This window comes from Sus scrofa, chromosome 2 (genome assembly GCF_000003025.6).
Source record: "Sus scrofa isolate TJ Tabasco breed Duroc chromosome 2, Sscrofa11.1, whole genome shotgun sequence".
In the NCBI taxonomy this organism is placed as follows: Eukaryota; Metazoa; Chordata; class Mammalia; order Artiodactyla; family Suidae; genus Sus; species Sus scrofa.
The window spans coordinates 403,226-427,938 of NC_010444.4; the positions used below are offsets into that span (position 1 = coordinate 403,226).

The 24,713-nt window shown below is 62.9% G+C and overlaps 1 protein-coding gene across 2 annotated transcripts; it reads right to left on the minus strand.

Moving 5' to 3' along the window:
* On the minus strand, positions 1,289 to 24,359 carry DEAF1 (DEAF1, transcription factor). 2 transcript variants are annotated; one of them, XM_021082564.1, is made up of 12 exons: positions 24,023 to 24,359; positions 21,863 to 21,960; positions 21,491 to 21,620; positions 20,774 to 20,920; positions 20,257 to 20,396; positions 19,089 to 19,154; positions 15,881 to 16,007; positions 14,732 to 14,860; positions 14,220 to 14,348; positions 12,846 to 13,093; positions 6,578 to 6,664; positions 1,289 to 1,709 (listed from the first exon to the last, which is right to left on the minus strand). In XM_021082564.1, exons 1-12 carry the CDS (start codon positions 24,309 to 24,311, stop codon positions 1,605 to 1,607), a joined length of 1,695 nt encoding a protein of 564 aa, XP_020938223.1. In that variant the 5' UTR covers positions 24,312 to 24,359; the 3' UTR covers positions 1,289 to 1,604. The 2 variants fall into 2 exon arrangements, with proteins under 2 accessions (XP_020938223.1, XP_003122437.2); XM_003122389.4 differs by having other exon boundaries at positions 6,578 to 6,667; positions 24,023 to 24,356.

Genomic DNA, 24,713 nt, shown 5'->3' on the forward strand with positions numbered 1-24,713 from the left:
GCAGAACTGAGGACACTGACACACCCTCGACAGCAACTTCCAGAAGCTGCCTGACGTCCAGGGTGACTAGGGACAGCGTCACAGGCTGAGAAATGCGGCCCCCCAACATGTATGGTCCCCAGGCTTCTATTGTAAAGAAAAGGGGAGACAGGGCTCCCACCCGGGGGCAGTGGGTTAAGAATCCGACTGCATGGCTCAGGTCAGTGCGGGGCTCAGGTTCCGTCCCTGGTCCAGTGCACTGGGTTAAAGGATTCACTCCCTGGCCTGGGAACGTCCATATGCCGTGGGGGCAGCCAGAAAACTTGAAAATAAAATGATAAAAAAACAAAAGGGAGAGAGCTGCCCTCCAGCCCTGGGACGGCTCCCGCAGGGCCTGGTCCCGAGGCCGCCGCCACGAGCTGGCTGCCGGCGGGAGGCCGCACGGGCACCTGAGCTGCCACTTTAGCATTTTCCAGGTTGGGGGGACTCCTCCCACTCCCTTCTGCTGAGGCTGCTGTGCAAACCCCACCCGGCAGGGCCTGGTCCCCTCTGGTGAGGCAGGAAGATGGGACGGAGGCCAGGTTGGCAGTGGCTTCACGCGCACTTGTTACAGGAAATAGAATAAGACCCCAGTCACCCGCTTAGTCCACCAAGGCCCCTGGATGGGAAGCAGAGGGAGCTTCTGGGGGGCAGGGCCCGCCCCCGCCCCCACCTGGGAGCCAGGACTGGGAGCCTCCTGGGCTCTGCGCCCCCGGCCGTCAAGACTTCAGCCACCCACTCGGCTCACCCCAGAGCCCAAGTCCCAAAAGGCGAGTCTGTGCGACGGACTCAGAAGAACTTTCTGAAGTAGGCGCTCTGACGTGCAGGGCCGGTGGCAGTGTGCACATGGCGACACCATTGTCAGGGTCAACGTCTGCGAAGCAGCCTGGAGGCAGCTGTGCTGGCCGCCCGTGGGGCGCCCACGCCTGCTCGGCACAAAGGGTGGCCTCCGCAGGCCCGGGGCTTCGTGGGAACCCAGGCCGGGCAGGGGGTGAGGAGGGGCGGGGAGGGGGCCCAGCCCAGGCCAGCAGGGCAGGCAGGGAGGGAGGGGCCCCAGGGGCCTCGGGTGTGCCCTGCGCTGAAGGGCGGGGGGGGGGGGTGCTGGAGCTTGTTTCAGGTTCCACTCCACGCCGGCCACGGAGGCAGCAGGTCCAGACGCCGCGTCCCCCCAGACACTGGACGGGACAGAGGGCAGGGCCCGCTCGCGCCCCACTTCCCAACAGCATGAAACCGAGCCAGGCCCCAGCCTGGGCGTCCGGGAAGTCGGGGCTGGAGTGGCCCTTCCACTGGGGCAGAGGCGTCAGCTTTATTGGCGGACACACATATGTACACGCGTGTTACAGAACACGACACAGCCGCGGGGAAGGGCAGACGCTCACGATCCGAGGGTTAAAAAAAAGCACCGTGAGCGGCCGCCGATGGCCTGGCGGGGCCGCCGCCGCCACCAAGGCCGGCGCCCCTTCTCAGGGCGCGGTCGCTCGAGATCCGCCCGCTAGTAACTTGGCCAGCAAGTCTCCTCCGCTTGTCCTCGGCGTCCCCTGTCCACCAGGGGCCTCCCGCACCAGGCTGGCGGCGCTGCGGGGCCCTCACACCGTGACCTTCTCAATCACACCCTCAGCGACATGGACTTCGTCCCCCTGGACGGTCACGGCTGCTGACTGACCACACATGTGCTGGTGGTCCTTCCAGTCCTGAAAGGAAGGACAGGCCCCCGTTAACGGCTTGGAGCGAGAAGGCCCCGGCCGGGAGTGAGGCTCGGACCCCCCAGCCCCCACGCCGTGGGCCGCTCCAGCCCCACAGGCCACGCGCCCCGACGCGCGTCCACGCTGCGATGCGGCCGTCGCCTCTCGGGGGTCCCAACACGCGTGATCACAGCTGCAGAGACAGGGGTGTCTGATCCCGCCGCCGTTGCAATCGCCCGAGCGAAGTGAAGACACCGAGCCGGAGCCAGCCCTGCGTGCACAGCGGGGCTGCTGGCCCCAGGCAGGGCAGGAGGATGTCCACGCCCCACGGCCCAGTGATGCGCTCGGCCATCAAGGCCACTGGAACGGAGGCAGGGGGAGCGTCTGAGGGCTCGGCCAGGGGGCCGGGCCTGGGGGCCTCCTGGGCTCCACTGCCTGCCACCAGGACTTCAGCCACCTGTTCCGCTCATCCCAGAGCCCAGGCCCCGTGTCAGGCAGGTGGGACAAGGAGCCGAGTTTGGCCTGGACCAGGGCTCCGCAGGCCTGATGCTGGTGGTGAGACTCGTACCCCTAGACTCATGGCGAGGTGAGGGTTTGGGCTTGGCAAAAAAAGGACAGGACGTGAACAAACCTCTCTCTCTCTCTCTCTCTCTCACACACACACACACACACACACACGGAAGGAGAGAAACACCAGCGGTGATTTCCTGGATGGCAGAATTCCAGCTGCTCATCTTCCTGCTGTCCTGTTTTCTAAATTTTCTGCAGTAAGGGTGCCTTATTTTTGTAATAAAAACTGAATTTTGAAATTGTTACAGGCATACCTCGGAGACCCTAGGTTTGGTTCCAGAATAAGGTGCACACAGCAAGAAAGCGAGGCACCCAGGATTTTAGGTTTCCGGGGCCCCGAGAGGTACGTCTCCCCTACGCGGTGGTCGATCGGGGTGGACACGCCCTATCCTGGAAGTGCTGACCAGCGCCCGACCGCGCGGCTGGCGCCTTCACTGCAGAAATGCAGCACCCGGGAGGGCAATCGAACGAGGTCTGCCTCACGTCAAAGGAAGAAGCTGTTGCCTTTCACTGAAGCACGGCTGGCGGGTGGCGCTGCATCAGTTCCGGGGGGACAGCAGAGAGAGCCGGCGATAGGCGTATCCTCCTGCTGTGTTCCTTACGGGATGCTGAACGGAGCCCTCTGTGCTGGGCGCAGGCGGGACCTTGCTGTCTGTGGATTCCTCATGCAACACGTTACACCGGCCAACCCCCGCTCCTAACGTAGCCCTCCCTCTCCCCTCTGGTGAGCGCGTGTTTTCTACATCTGCGAGTCTGTGTCTGTGAGTGAGTGAGTTCATCTGTATCACTTTTGTAAGATTTCACACGACAGTGATCTCACAGGGTATTTATCTTGCACTGACTGCATCCTGCTTGACAACCTCTGGGTCCCTCCATGTTGCCACAAACGGCATCTGTTTCGCTTTTTTAACGGCTCAGTAGTATTCCATTGCATGTAGGTACCATGTTTTTATCCATTCCTGTGTCCATGGACATTTGGGGTGTTTCCGTGTCTTGGCTATTGTGAATATGCTGCAATGGACATTGGGGTGCAGGTATCTTTCTTGAATTATAGTTTTGTCCACATATACGCCCAGCCGTGGGATTGCTGGATCACATGGTAGCTCTATTTTTAGGGTGTTTTTTTTTTTTTTTTTGTCTTCGTTGTCTTTTTAGGGCTGCACCTGTGGCATATGGAGGCTCCCAGGCGAGGGGTCAAATCAGAGCTGCAGCCACCGGCCTGCACCACAGCCCCAGCACATTTCAGCCACATTTGTTTCTGCTGAGCCACGATGGGAACTCCTACTTTCAGTTTTAAAAGGAACCTCCATACTGTTCTCCACTGTGGCTGCACCAATTTACATGCCCACCAGCAGAGTAGGAGGGCTCTTTTTTCTCCACACCCTTTCCGGTATTTGTTATTTGTAGACTCAAAAGAATAAATTGTTAATTTTAAGATAACCTGGAAATAGACTACGTAAATCTACAGTATTTCACCAGTGCTGGGATCAGGTCCACAGTTTCTCGGCACACAGAAAAGTAAATCCAAGGAGGTCCCGTTGTGGCTCAGAGAGTTAAAAATCCAACTAGTATCCATGAGGACGTAGGATTGATCCCTGGCCTCGCTCCGTGGGTTAAGGATCCCGCGTTGCCGCGAGCAGTGGTGTAGGTGGTAGATGCGGCTCGGACCTGGTGTTGCTGCGGCTGTGGGGCAGGCCAGCAGCTGCAGCTCCGATTCGACCCCTGGCCTGGGAACCTCCATAGGCCATAAGTTGTGGGTGTGGCCCTAAAATGCAAAAAAAAAAAAAAAAAAAGAAAGAAAGAAAGAAACGGAGTAGTTGCAGACTGGGAGAAAATACTGGCATATCACGTGTCTTTCAAAGGACTTGTATCCAGAACATACACAGAAATCTCACTCTCAACAAGGACAGAAACAATCCTAGTTAAAAACGGGCGAAAGATCTGAGCAGATGTCTGCCTCCAGAAGCCGCCTGCTGAGCTCACAGACTCAGTGTCACCGGTCAGCAGGGCGACGCCCTGGACGCCGCGGAGGGCGTGAGCAGAAGGACAAGCTCTGCGGCAGGGGACGTGCAGGCGCTCTGGGAAAGTTGGGGCCTTTCTCAATAAAGTTCCCCGTAAATTCACCACTCGGCTCAGCACACGCATGTGAGGACGTGGCCAAGACGGGAGGCCCAGGTCCAGCCCAGAACCGGCTCAGACGCTCAGCTCAGTCGCACAGCAGAACCACTCCGTGTCCGTCAGCTGGAGGCGGAACCAGAAGAGGCCAGCCCGCCACGGACACGGGACCCGCGGGGACGAACCCCGAACACATGCTGATCAAAAGCCAGACGGGGGCGGCCACGTCCCACGACCCCTTGGACAAGAGACCTCTGGAAAAGGCGAGGGTCCACCCGGCGAAAGCGGACGTGTGGCTGACCGGGGCTGGGCCTGGGCCTGGGGCGTCTTTCTGGGGAGACGGACGGTTGTAAAGCTGAACGAGTGTGATGTGTGCACGACTGCAAACTTGCTAAAGATCACGGACATGTACCCTTAAAATGAGTGGATTGTATGGCATGTAAATTCCCGTTGATGACGGTGTAACACACACACACGCGCGCACACACACGCACACGCGCGCACACACACACACACACGCGCGCGCCCCCTCGTGTGGCATCTGGAAAGAAAATAAAGCCTGCAAGTCAGAAGCCAAAACAATCCATGGTCCTCGGCTGACTGGTACCAAGGCGGGCGCCACTACTTCCTCCCGGAGAGCTCGGGGGCCGTGCGGGGGGCAGGCCGTGAGGTCACTGCTCACATTACGCTCATTATAAGAAACTGGGGGGAGTCCCTGTCGTGGCTCAGTGGTTAACAAACCCAACTAGCCTCCGCGAGGACGCAAGTTCAGTCCCTGGCCTCGCTCAGTGGGTTAAGATCTGGCGTGGCCCTGAGCTTGATGTGGGTCGCGGATGCGGCCTGGATCTGATGCTGCTGCGGCTGTGGGGTGGGCCGGCGGCTGCAGCTCTGACTCGACCCCTAGCCTGGGAACCTCAATTATGGTTTTCCAAGTTCACCGCACATCGGTTTTTGTAAATAAAACAAAGCTTATGCTTTTATCAGGGCAGCACATCAACGGAGGAGAAACCTCACACAAGCCAGGGAGCAAACGGAACTCTCGTCCGCACGGTTGGAGCTGCAATTCAACGGGCCAGTTCACCAGACAGATCCCCAGACTGCAGCTGGCATGCAGACGAGTGTGACCTGGCTAAAACGATTCCATCAAGAAATTAGTCGGAAATTAAAACTAAAAAGGGAGTTCCCAGTGTGGCTCAGCAAGTTAAGAACCCATCACAGTCTCCCTGAGCATTAGGGTTTGATCTTTGGCCTCGCTCAGTGGGTTAAGGATCTGGCGTGGCCGTGGCTGTGGTGGAGGCTGGCAGCTGCAGCTCCGATTCAACCCCTGGCCTGGGAACCTCCATGTGCTGCAGGTGGGGCCCTAAAAAGCAAAAGAAAAACAACAGAAAGAAAAAAGAGCTGAACCCGGACTCTTCCTGCGATGGTGCAGAGTCGGGGAAGAGCCTTCTCTTGGGTCAGGAGCCGGGGCGAGCCCGTCCCCCGGCCGCCGCCCCTGGCAGTGGCCCTGAACGCAGTGGCCACTGTGGGCGCCCCCTCCTCAGCGCTGAGCCCAGCCAGAAGCTCCAGGCAGAAGCAGACCTGCAGTCTCTCTCCAGGGTCTCCAGGCCCCGGGGGTAGGGCTCTGCCCAGGCGCAAGACCTCGGCCCTTGCCCGTCCTCCGCGGCCAGCAGGCAGGTCCCGTGAGACGTGGACGCACGTTCCGCGCTGTGCTGAGCCGCTCAGGACCCCAGACGCAGAGCAGCACGGCGCCTCGACCCACACACCCTGGGCATGGGGTCCTCCCTGCCCACGTCCCGGCCAAGGGACAGGCCCCTGGGCAGCAGCCCCCAGCCGTGTTAGCAAACGTGGCTCCAACACAGAGGCAGCTTCGTTACCATCCACCCACCTGACAGGTCACCTCCTTTGTGTGTGGAAAGTTTCAATGGGAGAAAAATCAGCCCTGGGACCCCCTCACTGCCGGCCCTTCCCTCTGACCAGGGTGGGGAAAGCCACGGAGACCTGACCCAGTGGTCACTGCTCCAGAGAATGCTCCCTTTACTGTCCTTAGACGCAGAGGCCACACGACGGAAAGAACGACGCAGGGGAGCAACCTGCTGACCTTCAGGATCTGGGCCCAGAGGTCTGGGGCTGAGACGTCTGGGGACTTAGGGCCGAGCAGCCCCACGGCCAGGCGGGCGCGGGCGCGAGCCTACCTTCCGCTGGCAGAAGGTGGAGCAGTAGTTGACCTTGTGGCAGCCGGTGCACTCGCTCAGGGCCTCCCGGCCGCAGTTGACACAGGACTGCTGCAAGAGAGGGCAGGGCATCAGTCGCGGGGGCGCCACTCAGCCGCTGGGCCGTGGAGGGCAGGCTCTGCTGGCCTGTCCCCTGCAGACCCGCCCCTTGTCTGGCCGGGCTGGCGCTCAGGACGGAAAACGGTTTTGGGAGTTCCCGCTGTGGTTCCACGGTTAACGAACCCAGCTAGGAACCATGAGGTTGCGGGGCTGATCCCTGGCCTCGCTCAGTGGGTCAAGGATCTGGTGTTGCCGTGAGCAGCGGTGTAGGTCGCAGACGCGGCTCAGATCCCGCCTTGCTGTGGCTGTGGCCGGCAGCTGCAGCTCCGATTTGACCCCTAGCCTGGGAACGTCCATGTGCCGCGGGTTCAGCCCTGAAAAGACAGACACCGTTTCGGACGCCCCGGACGTGCACACCTCCTCCAGTTTCCAGGAACTCCACCTCCACTAAGCAGGCCCAGAAAGCAGACTCAGGAAGGTCCACTGCAGTCGTGGCGTTTCCTGCGAGTTGGCGTCCGAGCCCTGGAGGCACACGGCTGGACGCCCAACTACAGCCTGTGAGCCCCCCGCCTGCCCCCGCCATCTGCCCAGCCCCTGCAGTGCACCCTTTCAGCAGCCGAGGACGGCTCACGGCCGGTCTCCCCACCCGCGGTGACCTCGGTGGCACCATTAACAAAGGTGGGCTGCTGTGACCATGGTCGCAGGCCCAGGGGCCCCGCCGCCGCAGGCCAGGCCCCAGCGTGGTGCGGGGTCAGGGCTCCGGGCGTGACCAGACACGCCTGTCTGCAACGCTGCCGACTCCTGGCTCGGCTCTTGCTGTGTGTGCGTGCAAGGCAGCAAAAGCTGCTTCTTGGTTTCTGTTCTGAACACCGGCTTTTTTCGTCGCACTTCGCAGACCCACACCTGCCACCCGTAACCCCCTCCGCCTGCTGGCGCTCACTGCAGGACACGTGCGTCTCCGGTGGAGTCTGAGGGACCGTTTAGCTTGACTCCTGCCTCGACTTCATGTGACAAAATACTTCAAGGAGAAAAACCAAGCCTGCAACTGCACAGAGAGATTCCCCCAGGGAGAGCAGAGGTTTCCCAGGTCTCCCAGCATCGTGGGCGGGAGCAGAGGCGGGGCTGCGGGCGAGGCTTCAGGTGGAGCCCCGGTCCTGCCACATAGCTTGGAAGTCCTCAGGGAAGCAGCCCCATACTCAGGGAGGTCCCCCGTGTCGCTGCCTGTCCCCCAAGAGCCCGAGGACGCATGTTCTCCCGGACCCTCCGTGCGTGTGCGGCTCCTGGAATTCCACAAGCACTCAATAAGCAGCTCCCAACCGGGCAGAAGCCTGCGCCGCGCAAGCACCTCGGGGCCGCTCCTGTGTGGCAAACACTGCACTGCCTCGGCCTTCCCAACACGTGCACCCCTCGGGAGACTTCTTTCGTTCTTTCTTTTTCTGTCTTTTTGTCTTTCTAGGGCTGCTCCCGCAGCATATGGAGGTTCCCAGGCTAGGGGGGTCCCATTGGAGCTGTAGCCGCCGGCCTCCACCTCAGCCACAGCCGCGCGGGATCCTTAACCCACGGAGCACCTCATGGTTCCTAGTTGGATTCGTTTCCACTGCGCCACAATGGGAACTCTTTATTTATTTTTTTTTTTGGAGACTTGTTCCTTAACTCAAAACAAGCCGGAGCAAGGCATTCAACCACACGTGAGCAGGAACCCCGGTCAGTAAGGTACAGATGGAGGTAGACACACCCAGGAGTGCTCGGGGGCGCATCCGTTAACACGGGGGGGGACCCCCATGTCCCGGGCTGTCTCCCGAGAGGCCAGAGGCCAGGAGAGCCGAGCGCCCAGATGTGGGCTCCCAGACCACGGTCTGGTAAAGGAGCCAGGCCCCCCCAGAGGAATGGCCGGGGCTGGGGCGGGGAGTCCCCAGGATGGGTCTGGAGTGTCTCCTGGCAGCAGAAAGGAGGGAGGTGCCAGGGAGCGGGTGGGCAGAGGGACACGGGCGCCTACGGGGAGCTCCCGCCGCCGAAGACGCACAGTGTGAGCCAAACAAGGGCAGGTCACCCCCCGAAGGATCAAACCTACGCGAGCCCGTCCTGACGACCAACGCGCCAACCAGCGTGCAGAAGCCAAACCCCACGCAGAGGGTTCCAGAACCCTTCCTGCCCAGGAGGCCCCGTGCGCCCATGCAGAGTGATGACAGGGAAAAGGCTCTTCCTGGGGGCCTCGGACCACCCCCAATGGACGTGCCCAGCCCGGGTCCAACGAGAAGCCAGGGGCCTCGCCGCAGCTCCCAGGCCGCCTGCGTTGCTGAGAGGAGGCGTCTGTGGTGTGGCCCGGGCCCCCCTGCTGTACCCCCCGAGCCCCGCTGCCCTCCGGAAAGGGGTCAGGAGGACAGTGGGGACCCAAGGCGGAGCTGAGACAGGGCCCCATCTGGAGGAGCAGGGACCCGAGTACACCCATGCCCGCAGCCCGGAGGCCAGCTCCCGCCTGCTGCCTCCCCTGACGGCAGGGCTCTGGCCCTCGGGCCTGTTTGCTCCCTCCCGAGCTCACGACATGCACGGTGCAAACGGCCCACGGTTAGCAGGCTCGTGACCCCGGCTCGCACCTGAGGAGTGCACCGTACTCGTTGCGGCTGCACGAAAGGGGGCTTCGGGAAAGAAACTCCACGTCCAGGCAGCAGCGCTGGTCCACGGGGCTCGGACGAAGGTTCCAGCCCGGCTCCTCCCCGACGGCCTCACCACCGTCTGCCGTGCCCTCTGACCCCCAGCTCCGGGGACAACGTCCCCCATGGGTCCAAAAGGGCTCTTCCGGACGGTCCTCGGGGGTGCCCTTCCGACGGGACGATCACTCTGGGCGGGACGCGCCCTCACCCTGGCGACCACCGCGCCCAGCAAGCTCTCCATGGATGGGCACCCTCGCCCCAGGCTCCGGCCCGGCCCCCAGGCCGCTTCTCGCTGCTGTCACTGGGCTTCCGGACACGGTGTGGGTCCCCACTCGCACACCACGCAAGCCCCCCAAGCCCCTGCAGCCCCCGGAAGAGCCGGTGGAGACTTCCCAACAAGTCATGGCCCCAGCTCGAGGCCAGTTCCCAAGAACCCGGGGTCCAGGCGCTGTGGCCTGACCGGTCCCGAGATCAGAGGCCTCGCCCCGTTAGAGGGTGAGTGCCCAGCGGGCGGGGGATGACCTCCCCAGGTCGCCCGGAGGGGCCTTGAGACCCAGTGCTGCCACCAGGCGCCTGGGGCCCGCCCGCCTCCTCCAGGCACGTGTTCAGCTCACAGTCAAAGCAGCAAGAACACAGCGCAGCCCTGAGCTCCGGAGCGCGGGCAAGCTCCAACGCCGCCGGGATGCAGAGCCGCCGGGACGCAGAGCCGCCGGGACACGGAGCCACCGGGACACGGAACTGGGGCTCAGGCTTCGTGCTCGGCCGCCAGGCCAGACCACAAGGCCACAGGGCTCCAGGTGGCCTTTCTTAGAAACACGAGCTACGACAGATGAGATGTTGGGGCCGGCCTCGCGGGGTGAGGCCTCCCCTCGGCCAGGGGCTCCCGGACCTTTTAGGCACCGATGGGCCCGACGCGCTGCGAGCTGCTCCCGTGAGAGTAAACCCCTGCCTGAGCGCAGGTGCGTCCGGACAAGGCGAACAGGGCCTCGGCGAGGTCTGGATGTACACTCCCTTCCACCCCCTCCGCCATCTGAGAATTTTCAGAGATCAAGACGCGCGCCTGACTTACTTACAATTTCATTCTGGGAGAGAAAGACCCCCGGGCGAAGGGACACGTAAAACTGGAAGCCACACGGCTTCCACCCTCCTCCGCTGGTCCCCGCAGCTATGCCCGGCCCTGCCCGGGTGTCCGGGGACCAGCGGCCTCCCAGCGCCAACCCTCCAGGGGCAGAGGCTCCTGCCCGGGGAGGACGACAGGTGCTGGTGAGGCCCCGCAGCAGCCTCAACGCCACACACGTCGGGGGACAGGGGACGCGGGGTGCCACCGCCACCCAGGAACAGGAGCCACCGAGTGCCCAGCGCCCTGCTCCCAGGAACACACACATGTCTACACCACAGGCTGTGCAGAGCGTGGTTCACAGCAGCCAAACAGCAGCAAACGACCCCCGAGGGTCCACCAAATGCTGAACAAAACCCGAATGTGCTGCAGTCCGCGTTACTCAGTCACAAAAAGGACGACACTCTGACACGTGCCACCGTGGGGGTGCGCCCTCAAGCCTCCTGCTCAGTGAATGAGCCCAGACGCCGGAGACCACGGCTGTGGGATTCCACTGCCAAGAATCGTCCAGAACAGGCAAAGCCGCGGAAGCGGAAAGCAGGCTGGGGCTGGGGGTGGCGGTGGCGGCTCTGGGCCCGGAGCCTCTCGGGAGAGGAAGTGCCCTGGATTAGACGTGCTGACGGCTGTCCGAGCGCGCGAGCCAGCGCTGGCCCGGGCTCACTGCGAAGCGAGTCTTACAGGACAGGCAATCCCCTCTCAGAGCGCGTGCGAGAGGTCTCTCTAGAGTCCGTGATCAGAAACGCGTAAGACCGTGAATTCACGGACACGACCGAGACGGTAGTTACAACTGCAAAGGCCAGATAAGACGAAGTATTTTAAAAACAGGACCGGTAGAGTTCCCTGGTGGTGCAGCAGGTTAAGGATCTGGTGTCGTCACTGCTGTGGCACGGGTCTGACCCCTGGCCTGGCAAGTTCCCCATGCCTCTCGTGCGGCCAAAATAAAGGAAGATAAAATAAAAACAGGACCGGTAAAACACTTACGAAGGCAAAAGATGCAGACATCCAAACTCCTTTCGAAGGGGTCTCGCAGTGCAAGGCCACTTCTGCTCCCCGTGCCCGCCTCCAACCACAAAGAGGCAGCGAGAGCAGCTGCTGCTCTGGAGCCACAGGGCAGCCTGCAGGGCCGACCCTCCCTCAGACAGTCGCCTCAGAACCGAAAGCCACGATTCGCAGGCTTGAAAGCAACTAAAGCAGAAGAGCCTCGGCAGGTGAGGCAGGAACGGCGGGGGAGGGATTCGACCCGGGGAGGAAGGCTGAGGCAGGCGAGGTGGCCTTCCCACCAGGCTCCCCGGCCCTCGGGGTGTGCGCAGCTGCAGCTCCAGCGAGAGGCTGTGGGCAGAGGCTACGCTCACCCGGACCGAGGGCTAAGGCTAGAGCTGCTGGACGGCTGCAAACCAAGGGAGAGGGCCCGGCCGGCACACGACGGCCACAGACCCCTGCCCCGTCCCGGCCATGTGGCACCCAGGCAGCCAGCACCTGCGGCTGGGCCAACAGGAGCATCCGCCGAGCAGGAGGCCGCAGCCCAGCCCGTCAGGGGCACCCACCGCTGGCCTTTCCTGGGACACCGAGGAAAGCCCGGCTGCCCAGACGCAGGCCTGCAGCTGTGTCGGACTCAGGGACCCAAGGCCGCCCCGCCCTCCTCCGCGGCTGCTGAGAACCGGGTCCAGCACTTTTCAGGGCAGGGACAGCCCAGCAGGACCCAGAGCTTCTGCCGTGAAAAAAACCAAATGTCCAACGAGCATCAGAGGTGAGCAGGTGTGAAGGGGAGAACAGGGCGCCCACAGTCGGGAGGGAAGAACAGAAACAGACCCAAGATGACCCGGGCTCAGCACCGAGGACGGAGCAGCCCTGTGGGGTGAGCCTGGGGAAGCAGCAAGGGCTCCTGCCTCGCCAGGGGCCACTGCGCCCGGCACCGGGGAGCTGGAGCTCTGCGTGGCCAGAGGCGGCGCCCACCACAGACCCGGGCTGAGGCGGGGCAATCAGGCCACAGGGCGCCCTCTTCCCGGTCGCCACCTTCCTGAACCTGGGGCACCTCGGGGACGGGAAACACCCAGGTCCACGCCTCGGGGGCCAGGGAGGCACAGAGCTAGGCTCCTGGACGGGGCCGCCCTGACAGCCGCTCCAAGGACGCACCTCCAACCCACCGAGGCACCTGCCGGAGGGAGGACGACAGCCTGGCAGCGCGAGTGGCACCCAGGGGCCGGGGCAGCGAGGGCTTCTCCCTCTGAAACAAGCCAACCTCGCTGGAGAAGACAGAACACCTGCGGGACGGCAGCCGCCCCCGCCCAGACTCTCCCTTTGGGCCGCGTCTCCCGGTCCCCCTTCCCGGGACGGCGGGTGCCCTGCAGGCACTGCAGGCGCTCGGCCGGCAGTGGCGCCGGAGCCCGGCCCCGGCCCCGGGGTTCCGCTGTGCGCACGGTACCTCCTTCCGCTCGGCGTCCGCCTGAGCTCTGGCCTGGGCCACGGCGGCGTCTCGGTAGGAGCTGGCCTGCTTGGCTTGTTCAAACAGCGTCTTCAGCTGCTGCGCCGTGTGCAGCAAGGAGTTGACCGTCTCCTCCAGGTACAGCCAGCTCCGCTGCTCCGACACCTCCAGCCCGCCGACCACGTTCGGAGAGACGGCTTTGGGGGGCGTGGAGGGCGGCACGGCCAGAGCCGGCAGGGAGGTCAGCACTGGCGGGTGTGGAGAGCAGAGTCAGGCAAGGCCCTCGGCTCCCACTGTCCCCGAACGAGGGTGTGGAGGGCTCGTGAGCCCCGAGGACGCCCCGGGCGTGGAGCCATCCTCCACCCACAGCTCCACCTTCCCGCTCCTGCCAAGGCTGGCAGCTGGATGGCCACGGGCGACAGGCCAGGCCACAGGCAGGGTGACCCCGGAGCTCACACAGAACCAGTGGGGGGCAGTGAGAGAGAGAGGGGAGCTCCAAGTTAAATCACATCAAAACTAAACCAGACGGGGAGTTCACACAGGGGTGCAGTGGGTTAACGCTCTAACTGCAGTCGCTGGGTTGCTGCAAAGAGGCGAGTTTGATCCCCGGCCCGGCACGGTGGGTTGAAGCACCCGGCGTGGCCGCAGTTGCAGTGTAGGCCACAGGGATTCAATCCCTGGCCTGGGAACTTCCACGTGCCATGGCCGTTAAAAAAAAAAAAAAAAGTAAAGCGGACAGGAGTTCCCTGGTGGCTCAGTGGGTTAAGGAGCCAGTATTATCATTGCATTGGCTCAGGTTTGGTTCCTCGCCCAGGAACTTTCACATGCCGCAAGCGGGGCAAAAAAAAAAAAAAGCGAAACAGGACGAAAGAACTAAAATCTCCGGGTTTCGCTTCTGTTCACGCAGAAACCCTGCAGGACGTCTGTGGTCGTGGGGCTGGAGGCGGGACTGAGTGGGGACAGCGGGAGGCAGGCTCCTCTCAGCTGGAGAAGAAAGTCACGACACTGGGAAGGGAACCTCGGGTGGGGACACACGTGGGCGAGCTGGACCACGCGTGTGCGTGCACACCCCCCACCGGTGTCCCGGGACAGCCTCGCACACGTGCCTGCACCCGACATGAGTGCCCGCCGGCCGGAGGACCCTCCCAGGAGCCGGCGTCCAGTCAGGCTCTGCGGGTCCCAGGTCACCACGCGGGCAGCCTGTGGTTGCAGCAGAAGCAGCCTCTTGCTGCAGAGGAACAAGCAGCCAGCGTCCAACAAACCTGGTTTACAGACACGGGCAGGGGCCCAGCACAGCCCACTCCGCCCAGAAAGCCCTTCGCCAGACGCGATCCTGAGGGCAGGGGCACACGCACACGGAGTCCCTCCACTGACCTATTTTGGGGTGAGATGTTGGCAACGCAGCCTCTGGAAACGGTGCGATCTGACAGCTGTCCTGATACCCGGGGTAGTGAGGCTCCGGGTGGCCCACCCTGCAGGGTGGCTGCACACCAGCTTCCTGCACTGTCAGGAGAAGAGGGACAGACAGCCTGTGACCCGGGGCAGCTGCATAACCTCAGTGGTGATCACGCCGCACCCCAGAGACACACGCTGGGCTGCTGAAAGGAGACCTTAGGCTGCACTAGGGAATAAACGGCACGAACGTTAACTTCGACGGCTCCCTCTCACTCTCGGGACGTGGCTGCTAGAGCAGTCGGGGCACACGCGGGGTTTCCACGCGCTCTCTGGGCATCCTCAGCGCTGCGGCTCCGACTGTCCCCCGCGCCCCCACCCCCAGCCACAGTCAGACCTGCTGGGTCCACACTGCTCCAGGCCAGCTGCACTGGGGGTGCGCTGCAGGGGGGACCCTGCGGCCGCATTGCCCGCCAGGCACCGAGACAGCCCACCTGTGGCTCCTGCAAAGACATCGCCCGGGGCTGGACTCTCTGAGATGACGGCGGTGGCCTCCACGGTGGACGCCCGGTCAAAGGTCAGCGCCCCCGAGGTAGTGATCTGTCCTGAGGGGGTCACGGTGACTGGAAAAGCAGAAGCGAGTTCACATTAGGGAAACACAGGGGCCAGGGCCGGAGCGAGGACACAGCGCACGCCCAACCGCCCGACCCTGCCTGAGGCGCAGGCACGAGAGTCCAGGGTCTCGGCAGAAAGCAACACGTAAAATTCAGCATGACGTGAGAGGGACTCTCTGGTTTGGATCAAGAAACAGGTTTCCATCAAAACTGAAGGTAAAAAGCAGCCGTGTCCCCAGCATTTTGGGGGCTCCACCTCCTCCTGCCGACCCGCCTGGCGCTCGGAGAGGCAGCTCCATGAGCAGAAAGTTCCAGCCTAGAGTCGCTAACAACCAGATTAACTCAGAGACACCTTCCCCTGCTGCTGCCCCTCCGCTCTCCCAACTTTTCCCCCCTTTTTGTGGTTTGAAAAGCAGAAGTTTCCAGAAGTTCCCATTGTGGCTCAGTGGTAACAAGCCCAACTAGCATCTACGAGGCTGCGGGTTTGATCCCTGGCCTCGCCTGAGTGGGTTAAAGAGGATCCCATGTTGCCGTGAGCTGTGGTGTGTGTAGGCGGTGGTCGCAGCTCAGATACCAACTTGCTGTGGCTGTGGTGCAGGCTGGCAGCTCTAGCTCCGGTTCGAACCCTAGCCCAGGAATTTCCATGTGCCACAGGTGCAGCCCTAAAAAGCAAAAAATTAATGAAATAAAAACAAGCAGACGTGTCCTCAGTTCCTCTCATTCCCATTCCCAGACCTGCACCGGCTGTGCGCACAGGGAGCTCGTGAGGTCTCCGTGCCAGGGCGGCTGCCTGACCTGCGCCCCAGACTCCCCAGCGGGCAGGCGGGTGGGCGGCGGCAGCGCCAAGTCGTGCTGAGGGTGGGCAGGACCCAGGAGCTGCACCGGGCGCTGAGCTTGGCCCCCAACAGGCGGGGAGGCGCCGGCAGGGCCACACTGAGCATCACGCCGGCGGCCCCGCAGCGCCTGCTTTAAACCCAGACCCCAGGCCCTGGGCGGTCCCCTAACGAGGGCAGCGTCCCCGGCACTCACAGGTGGTGGCGGCGGCGGCCGGAAGCAGAGTGATGCTCTTGGCGACATCCTTCTTGACCGGCGTGGCGGGCAGCTCGCTCTCCTTCTTGCGCCGCTTGTAGGGGACGAAGAGCCTGACAGGTCCGCTCTGGGGGGAGAGCAAAGTGAGCTGGTGCGCGCAGGGCACGGGGACACGGCCGGGCGGGGCGGCGCCAGCTCCTCCCTCCCTTCGGCCCCAAACGCCAGAAGACAGAAAAGCCACTTTCAGAAAGAACATCCGAACAGCAGGCCTTCGAAACAAGGACGTGCATCACCCGCACTAGATTTTTAGGACTTCAGAGCAAATGGGAGCAAGGGAGAAAGGGGGGGACCAGGGAGCAGGGCGGCCCCGCGGCCCCACGCGCGGGAGGAGCCGCGGGGCGGGGACCGTGAAAGTCAGGGGAGCTCCGGCTCGAGGGGAGCTCCCTCCCGCTGCCCGTGAGCCCGCACTGCCAGTGCCACTGCCAGTCACTGAGCCTCCCGGTCCGTCCCTGCCACCTCTTTTCACCCAAGTTCTCCACCTGATGAGATGCCGCTGTCACCCTTCTGCTCTGGGCTGAACTGTGTCCCCTGGGGCCCCTGGCCAGCACCGCGGCTGTATTCGGAGTCCAGCGGTGACAGGTGAAGTGAGGGTGGGGCCCTGGTAGGGAGGGGTCGGTCCCCCCAGGAGGAGACAGCGCAGCACCCCCCCCAACCCCCCCCCCTCCCGTGGGGCCAGAAGCCCCACCAGGAGCCAAGCAGACGGACCTGGGGCTGTGCCATGCGGGCCGCGGGGCTGGGCAGTGCTGCACTGGCTGCAGACCAAGGCCCTGGGACCTCGGTCGCCTTCCTCCAGTGCCCTGGACATGGGACGTGGAAGCCTCTGCTGCCCCACAACGGGCAGTGTCTGCTGCCTGTTCCCACCTCCTGTGACCTTCCCGTCTCCCAGTTTCCATGGGAACTGAGCATTTTAGGGGACGTCTTAGTGCAGGGGCTGCTCAGATGACCCCGCCTACGGGACTCCTGGCACCAGGGCGGCCCCAGGCGCTCAGCCTTCCGGCCTCGGTGGTCAAGCTGCCAGGCCAGCTGTCGGGCCCCTCTCCTTCCCAGTCGAACGCTCCACCCTCTCAAGCTGCTCTGGGCTCAAACTGCTCCTGGCTGACCAGGCACAGCAGGCCCCTTACCGGGTGGCTTTTAGGAGAAGCTCTGAGGCAGCTCCCCACAGCGGGCATGGCTGCTCTCCTGCCAGCCTCCTCCCCACGAGCCACCCTGACAGGACCAGGAACACACGCATGGCCATCAGCCCTGGAGCGGTGCTGGTCCTCTCGGCCGGCCTCCTGGAGGGTGGCTGTCCGGCCTGTGCTCGGGGGGCCTGGGGCCGAGCTGGCGGGAAGCAGGCAGGAACAGGGCCCGGCTCGAAGGGCAGGCTCGGGTTTTCCCGGATAAATGTGTCTTTCTGCCGTGCGCCCCCGGGACGGCCTCCCGAGTCTCTCAGGGGTGGCCTTCATCCTGTTTCCGGGCCGGCTTTTTCTCCGGGGAGCGGGCCCTCGGAGCTCTCACACCGTCGTTCCTGAAGCGGAGGCCGAGTTCACACCCGATGGGGTCTGAGGTGCGCGTTTGCGTCCCATGGATCGTGCCTTTGGTTTCCCGTCTAAGACATCCGAGGTTCCCAAGCCCAGGGCCCCAAGGCTTTCCCGTGTTTTCTTCTGAAAACGCTCCTTCTGTGCTTTGGACCAACGGGCTCTACGATCCAGTGTGAACTCGCTTGTGCGTAAAGGGACGCTCTGAAGGGAGGCTGGAGCGCGGCCGTGGGGCAGGGGCTCTGCTCCTCACAGGCCGGGTCTCCCTCCACCGACACGTGCAGGTCCCGAGCGCGGCATGAGGTCCCGGGCTGCACTCCTACCCGCTGTGGGCTTCTTCCTCAAAGCGCGTTGGCCTTGGGACGTGACCTTCAGAACCAGTCTTGTCGGTTCCTGCCACACCCTGCCGGGACCTGGAGGGAACGGCGCTGACTCTACAGGCCACTCCGGAGAACCCACATCTTCACTGCAGCGAGGCCTCGGGTCCGAGGCCTCTTCTCCCCTGGTTTCTCTCGGGGGCTCACGCTCCCCACGTGTTTCTGGGTTGACACCTGAGGAGTCCTGCCCCTGGCGTGTACGTGAGCTTCCCAGTGGAGCAGGCCTCCCTCCCTGCCCTCGTCCCTGCCCTCCGACCCTGCCCTCGTCCCTGCCGGACCTCAGAGAACTGCACCTCAGCTGCCCCCAGCAAACTGGAAAAGTATTTCACCCCGGCAGCGCTGTCACTACGGCACGGGGATCCCTGGCCTGGGAACTTGCGCGTGCCAGGAGTGCAAACACAAAACAAAAGTATTTTGTCCTCGTGCAAATACCCTGCTGGTGGCTCTACCAGAACCACGTGCGTGGTCTGCACAGGGCCGCAACAGCCTGGACCGCTCCGTTTTCCCACGCCGGCACGCGCCTAAGTTCTCCTCCGCATCTTCTAGTGATCACGCAGAAGAACAACCAAAACCGCGCCATGACATCTCATGAAGCAGCTTTTGGTTACTCTTAAGACACTTACAAACGACAAGGGAGACAAAGAGAACGAGCAGGTCATTCGCAAGTCGGTGTCACGCTCTGAAAGCGACACAGCAAGTGCACGTCAAAATTAATCACAAACACAGTTTTTGGCCGCTCCCGCAGTGCAGGGAAGGTCCCAGGCCAGGGATCGAACTCACACCACAGCAGTAGCCCCTGCAGTGACAACACCAGATCCTTAACCTGCCTCAAGAGAACTCCGAAAGTATTCACTTCTTAAATAGTTAAGAATTCACGAGAAGGAAATATTTCAAAAGGTGTTAAAAGCTCTCTCCACAGGTCAGTCCAGTGCAGCTCCTTTTGTGACACGATGTTGAGAAACGCAGAACAACGGTTCCCTGGTGGCATCTGCTGTCACCATTTTAAAACACAAGTGTGTCTGCTTTGGGTTAAGACGGCGATCTGGGCCTCCTCAGCCTTTGCGCCCCCTTGGTGTTCTCTGAGCAGCCCCGGGGCCCACCTGGGACACGGCTCCACAGAACACTTGAAAATCAGGATCCGAGGGAGAAGCTAAGCCCGCAGAGGAGCTGGGGTGCAGCACGCAGGCCCGGGAGCCCCGGGGGGCGAGGCTTGGGCCCACCGGCCGACCATCTGCTCCCCGAGCCCTCACTCACCAAGGTCATGTCATCACAGCAGGCGGCACAGGTGCAGGAGGCAGCGTGAGGGTTCAGGATCCCATCCTGAAGTTTAAAAAGTACCAAAATAGGTCAAAGTGTGAGTCAGTGACAGGAGATGTCAACCAGTTTCCCCCGATTCACCAAGTACAAAATCCTGTCATTTCCAGAACCTTTTCTCTTGTACATGTGCCACCACTGGTAGGCTCTGCCCCTCACTGCCCAGGAGTGTGAGCAGGGCTCCACAGTCCACACACAGAGAGCAGCGCGGGAAGCAGGAACGAGGAGCCCTCTGCTCTCATGCGCGAGCTCAGGCAGAGGGAAGTTGGGTATCTTTTAAGAAGTCACGGGCAGATGGAGTTCCTGTCGCGGCTCAGTGGTGATGAGCCCGACTATGACCCATGAGGACGCAGGTTCCATCCCTGGCCTCGCTCTGTGGCTTAAGCATCAGGCACTGCCGTGAGCTGTGGAGTAGGTCACAGACAGGACTCAGATCCCGCATTGCTGGGCTGTGGTGCAGGCCGGCGGCTACAGCTCCGATTCGACCCCTGGCCTGGGAACCTCCATATGGTGCAGGTGCGACCCTAAAAAGCAAACAAGACATAAATAAATAAGTAAATAAAAACGCAGTCGTGGAGTTCCCGTCGTGGCGCAGTGGTTAACGAATCCGACTAGGAACCATGAGGTTGTGGGTTCGGTCCCTGCCCTTGCTCAGTGGGTTAACGATCCGGCGTTGCCGTGAGCTGTGGTGTAGGTTGCAGACGCGGCTCGGATCCTGCGTTGCTGTGGCTCTGGCGTAGGCCGGTGGCTACAGCTCCGATTCAACCCCTAGCCTGGGAACCTCCATATGCCGCGGGAGCGGTCCAAGAAATAGCAACAACAACAACAACAAAAGACAAAAAAAAAAAAAACAAACAAAAACGCAGTCGCGGGCAGAGGGGCTCAGTGTCTCCGGGTCTCTTCCAGGTGTACATGTTTTAAACTCCCATTAAATTTCCTGTTAATAAACAGATAAACGGGAGTCGCACCCACCCAAGCAGAGGCTACCGTGTTGCTTCATCCACTCCTCACACCCGCCCCCGGGGGGCAAACACCCTGGCGTCCCACCGGAACATCAGGAACAGAGAGGTTAAGCAGCCAGCCGCGCATCACAGGGCGGGCGGGGTACCTGGATGAGGCACTGCAGCGGCCGCCCTGCGTAGCGGATGCTTCTCTTCCAGTCTTTGCTGCTGGCCCTCCCGGCCATGGCCTCAAACTCCGTGGGGCTGTACCAGTTCTCACCCTGCTTGATGCAGCGGCCCCGGCCTCCTGCAGGACGGAGCCCCCGCTGGAGTCCCAGCTCACGCAGCCGAGGCCCCCTGCCCCCCGGCTCCTCAGATGCTCCACAGACCTGGGAGCGCCCACCGGCCTTCGTGGTCTTGGCTGCCCTCTTGGGGCCCCAGTGGCACAGCCCCAGGAGCAGGCGGGGCTTCTACCCGCCCACGGCCTGAGGCCACGACAAGCTCGGCCGTGACCCAGGCGGACCTCAGCACCCCGGCCCCACAGGTCACCAGGCCGAGCCGGGAGCTACGGGTCAGGGCCCAGCCTGCCCCTCCCCCACGGTCAGCGTGTCGCAAGGGCCCCTTTTCTCGGCGCGCTGGGCCGTGCAGCCGCCTCCTCCAGGGGTTCCCAGGGAAGGCGCCCACCTGAGCCGAGCCTGCTCTTGTACAAGGTGCCACTGATGTTTCGGCAGCGCACGGGCAGCTCGCTGTCATACACCGACGGGTCCCAGTTGTACTTGGTGCCACCCTTCTCTTGGCCAGGAGCCAGAGGAGTTGGAGGGGACTGGGGGCCTTGAGCAGAGAAAGCGTTTTGAAAAGGAAATAACAGGAAAGTAGGAGTTCCCATCGTGGCTCGGTGGAAACAAACTCAGCTAGTACCCGTGAGGATGTGGGTTCGATCCCTGGCCTCGCTCAGTGGCTTCAGGAGCCGGCATTGCCGTGAGCTGTGGTGTAGGTTACAGATGCAGCTTGGATCTGGCACTGCCGTGGCCGTGGTGTAGGCCGGCGGCTACAGCTCCGATTGGACCCCTAGCCTGGGAGCTTCCATGCGCCGCAGGTGTGACCCTAAAAAAAAGTAAATAAAAATAAGCAAATAAATAAATAAAACGTAACAAGATAAAATAACAGGAAAATGCAGTACAGTGAGCATGGCTCTCTCAGCAGGTGCTCCGCCCCAGCTCAGCAGCTGGGCTCTCAACTCTCAGCACCTCTTTCTTTGCCTGGGGAATGCTACTGTTTCGACGTCGGCTGAGTAACACTGGATACCTGAAGTTCACCAAGAAATAAGAAAGACCATCCCAGAACACACCCCACCAACTGTGGGCTGTTCTGCCCCAGACGCCGGGGGCAGGGGGGCGGTACCTGGGGTGAGAGGGGCAGAGGGCGCCTTCAGCCCTGCCGTCTCCACGATGCTGCCGTCCGTGTGCACGACGATCAGCGTGGCCTTCTCGGTGTTCAGGCTGTCCCCGATCTGAAGGGCTGTCCTACCAGACTGGAGGAGGGACACGGTGGAAGCCTCTCGCGCCAGCCGCAGGCACACGCCCGCTGCGACCCTTAAGAGCATGTGTGTCCCGGCCACCCCGCCCCCCCCCCCGCCCTGGGGAGGACTGCGCTCTGCTCGCAGGCGGACGAGGCCCAGGCGAGCAGGCGAGCGACAGGGGCTGAAGAGGAGCGTCTGCCCCTCCCTCCCCGGGAGGCCAGCACCGGCAGGCTCGGGCCCCGAGGGGCGCTCACCAGCACGTGTCCCGAGAGTGAGGCAGCATTCGCCACCGACGTGGTGAAGACGTTGTCTGCGGACGCACCCACGTTGGCCACTGTCACAGTGGTCACCTCTGCAACACAGGAGCCTGACTCAGCGCCCACGGCGGTCCCGGCAGTTGGCCTCCCACTGTACACGAAATGCTCAGCCAAGGTTTTCAGACCACGGTCTAAACGACCTGGGTTTTCCGGGGCAAAGAGAGGCCACCTCGCCCCCAGCGGAGGCTTTTCTGCAGGAAGACCCACACGGCACCCCTGCCCAGCCAGCCACGGGCTCTGCCACGCGGCCCCTGGCCTCAGTCCCTTCTGGGAAAAGACGTACCCCGCAAAGGCCCCTCATACCCTACAGTGTCTCCTCCCTCCACTGGGGACCCTCCCAGGCCAACTCCCTCAGGTCCCCATGGGACAGGCCAGGGGCCAGGGGCCACCCCCCGCCGCCGACCTCTTCCTCCTGAAAAGCACGTCAGACCTGCCTGTCCCGCCCTCCCCAGCCCCCTCCCAACTGCAAGTGCACACAGGTGCGTCTGCACACAGGTGTGCTGCACCTGCCTCCCGTCCCCACCACCCAGGCCTCCCTGTTCCTGGGAGCAGCACCCTCCCTCATGCACGCTGCCCACGCCTGCCAAGCCCAGCGCTGGGCCCTAAGAGCCCCTCCTCAATGCTCCTCCGTCCCCTAGGCTGGCAGGACGGTCCCAAATGTCTGGCACAGGGAAGGTGCTCAAATTGACGGACAGTCCCGCACATTCCATCGGCCGGGGCTCCTGAACTGCACAGAAAACACCTGCTCCCCGCCCTTGTCCGCTCCTCCGTGTCCCAGAGAGCCAGTGCTGAGGGTCTGTCTGAACACACGCTCACGTCTAAAGGCCTCGCAAGCAGCCCAGAGGAGGCGGCCTCGGCCCAGCAACATGTTACTAAAAACCTGGAAACTGCTGGACCTCGGTCACTCGTGACAAACAAGATTTAAGGCTTTAACACGTGAAAAACACAACTGTGATACTTTGCAGAAAAAAATCACAAAATGTCAATACGTTTCTCTGACGTTGGGTTGAACAGCATCACTTTCTTTCTGCATTCAGAAGAATAGGTGCAAAGAGGAGAAACCTGAGGAAAACCCTCTCAGTCCAAAAATCTCAACTTATTAAATCCCAGTCTCTAAAGAGCTGCAAAGCCCCCCCCCCGCCCCTCCGTCTCTTGGAGGGTCCACATGCAGACCAGAGGCCCTGGGGTGAGGGACTGGGACACAGGCCCAGGCCATTGGCCCACACCAGGCACCTCCAGGGCCACAGCAAGAGCGGGGCAACCAGGTGGGGAGGTCGCTGTCCAGTTCTGAAACCCGAGCCTCCTTAGGGACAAAGCGCCTTATAGGAGCTCCCAGGGTCTCGGCATCCCGCTGTGAGGCTCCTCAGGAGCCTCCGCGTGGGCGGGGAACACCTTCTTCCCATGCTGGCTCAGGGAGGCACAACCTCTGAAGGGAGCTCTGGGGCGTGGCCCATGAACCTCGAGAATGAGGACGTTGTGTGTGGCAAGAACAAAAATGAGGGCTGGCAGCCTCCGTGGTCCCCAGGGGAGGGAGTTCCCTCAAGGAAATGGGGGGCAGACAGGGGCCGACAGGAGGGCAGTCCGAGGAGCTCCGGGCTGACCTTCAGGGTCACTGCCCCCAAAGGCTGCTGGCCCTTCCAGCTGAGTGACCACTGTCTTGCTCCCTAGGATTCTGGGTGACTAGCTGTGCCCACCCTCAGGCTGCTCCAGGACAAGGCCTATGTCTGACCCCCATGTCACAGCCCCAAGGACAGAGAAGAGAACAAGGATGGCGAGAGGCAGGTGCTGAGAAGGTTCTGGAAGGAGCCTAGAGTGCTGAAAGGAGGGAAAGGAGTTCAGGGAGCAGGTATGCTGCAGAGGAGGGCCAGGCTGCTTACAGGCGGTTGTGTAGGCACAGGGACGACAGGGCACGGGGTAAATGCTGGGGAAGGATGGGTGGGCTGGTCAGCCAGCCGTGTGCAGGGCAGGTATGCGTTGGGGAGTAGTTTGCAGGGCAGGCGCGCGTCGGTCGTGCAGGTGTGTGGGGGGCAGGTGCGCGAGGCAGGTGCGAGGCAGGTGCAGACAGGTGCGAGGGAACCGCGGGCCGGCGGCACTTGCCTGCGAACGCGGCGGCCGCGGCGGCCTCGTCCGGGCCGGGCAGGGCCTCGGCGCCCATGTCCATGTGCCCGGGTTCGGCGGCCATCACCGCCACGGCCGTCACCCGCCGCGTCTCGCGCTCCGCCTCCGAGTCCCCGTCCTCCTCGGAGTCCTCGTCTCTGCTGAGCACCGGCTCCTCCGCCTCGCCTCCCGCCGCGGCCGCGGCCGCCGCCGCCACAGCGGCCGCGGCCGCCACCGCCGCCGCCTCGGCCAGGCCCAGCTGCTTGGCGGCCGAGTCCGAGTCCTCCATCCGGACTCCGCCGAGCCCGCCCGAAGGCGCCGGCCGGGGCCGCCCGAAGGCCGGGACGGGGCCCGAAGCGCTCCTGCCGAGGACGCCGTCCGAGCCGGGCCGAGCCGAGCCGAGCCGCGCCGAGGCCGCCCGAAGCCGACCGCCGAGCCAAGCCGGGGCTGCCCGAATAGGAGCCGATCCGGCACGAAGCTGCCCAGTCGAGCCGAGCCGAGACCAAGGGTCTGGAACCGAGGGGGGCCGAGGTGACCCGAAGTGCGGGGCCGAGTCGGTCCGAATTGGTCCGAGGCCGCACGAGGGTTTCCGAGCGGCCGGCGCTGGCCCTCCTCAGGGCCCAGGAGGCCGCGACGGCCGCGGTCCCCAACCAAGGGGGGTCACGGACGGAGAAGCCGACTCTCGCCGGCC

Bases quoted from the DNA above. Each gene is read 5' to 3' on its own strand.
- DEAF1 (XM_003122389.4), bottom strand. From the start codon at position 24,311: ATGGAGGACTCGGACTCGGCCGCCAAGCAGCTGGGCCTGGCCGAGGCG. The intron at 16,008-19,088 runs GTGAGTGAGGGC...CTCTCCCCCCAG, and splicing joins GCTGTGATGACATGACCTTG to AGCGGACCTGTCAGGCTCTT. The intron at 14,349-14,731 runs GTGGGCTGTCTC...TTCTCCTGACAG, and splicing joins TGTCTTTGCAGGAGCCACAG to TGCAGGAAGCTGGTGTGCAG.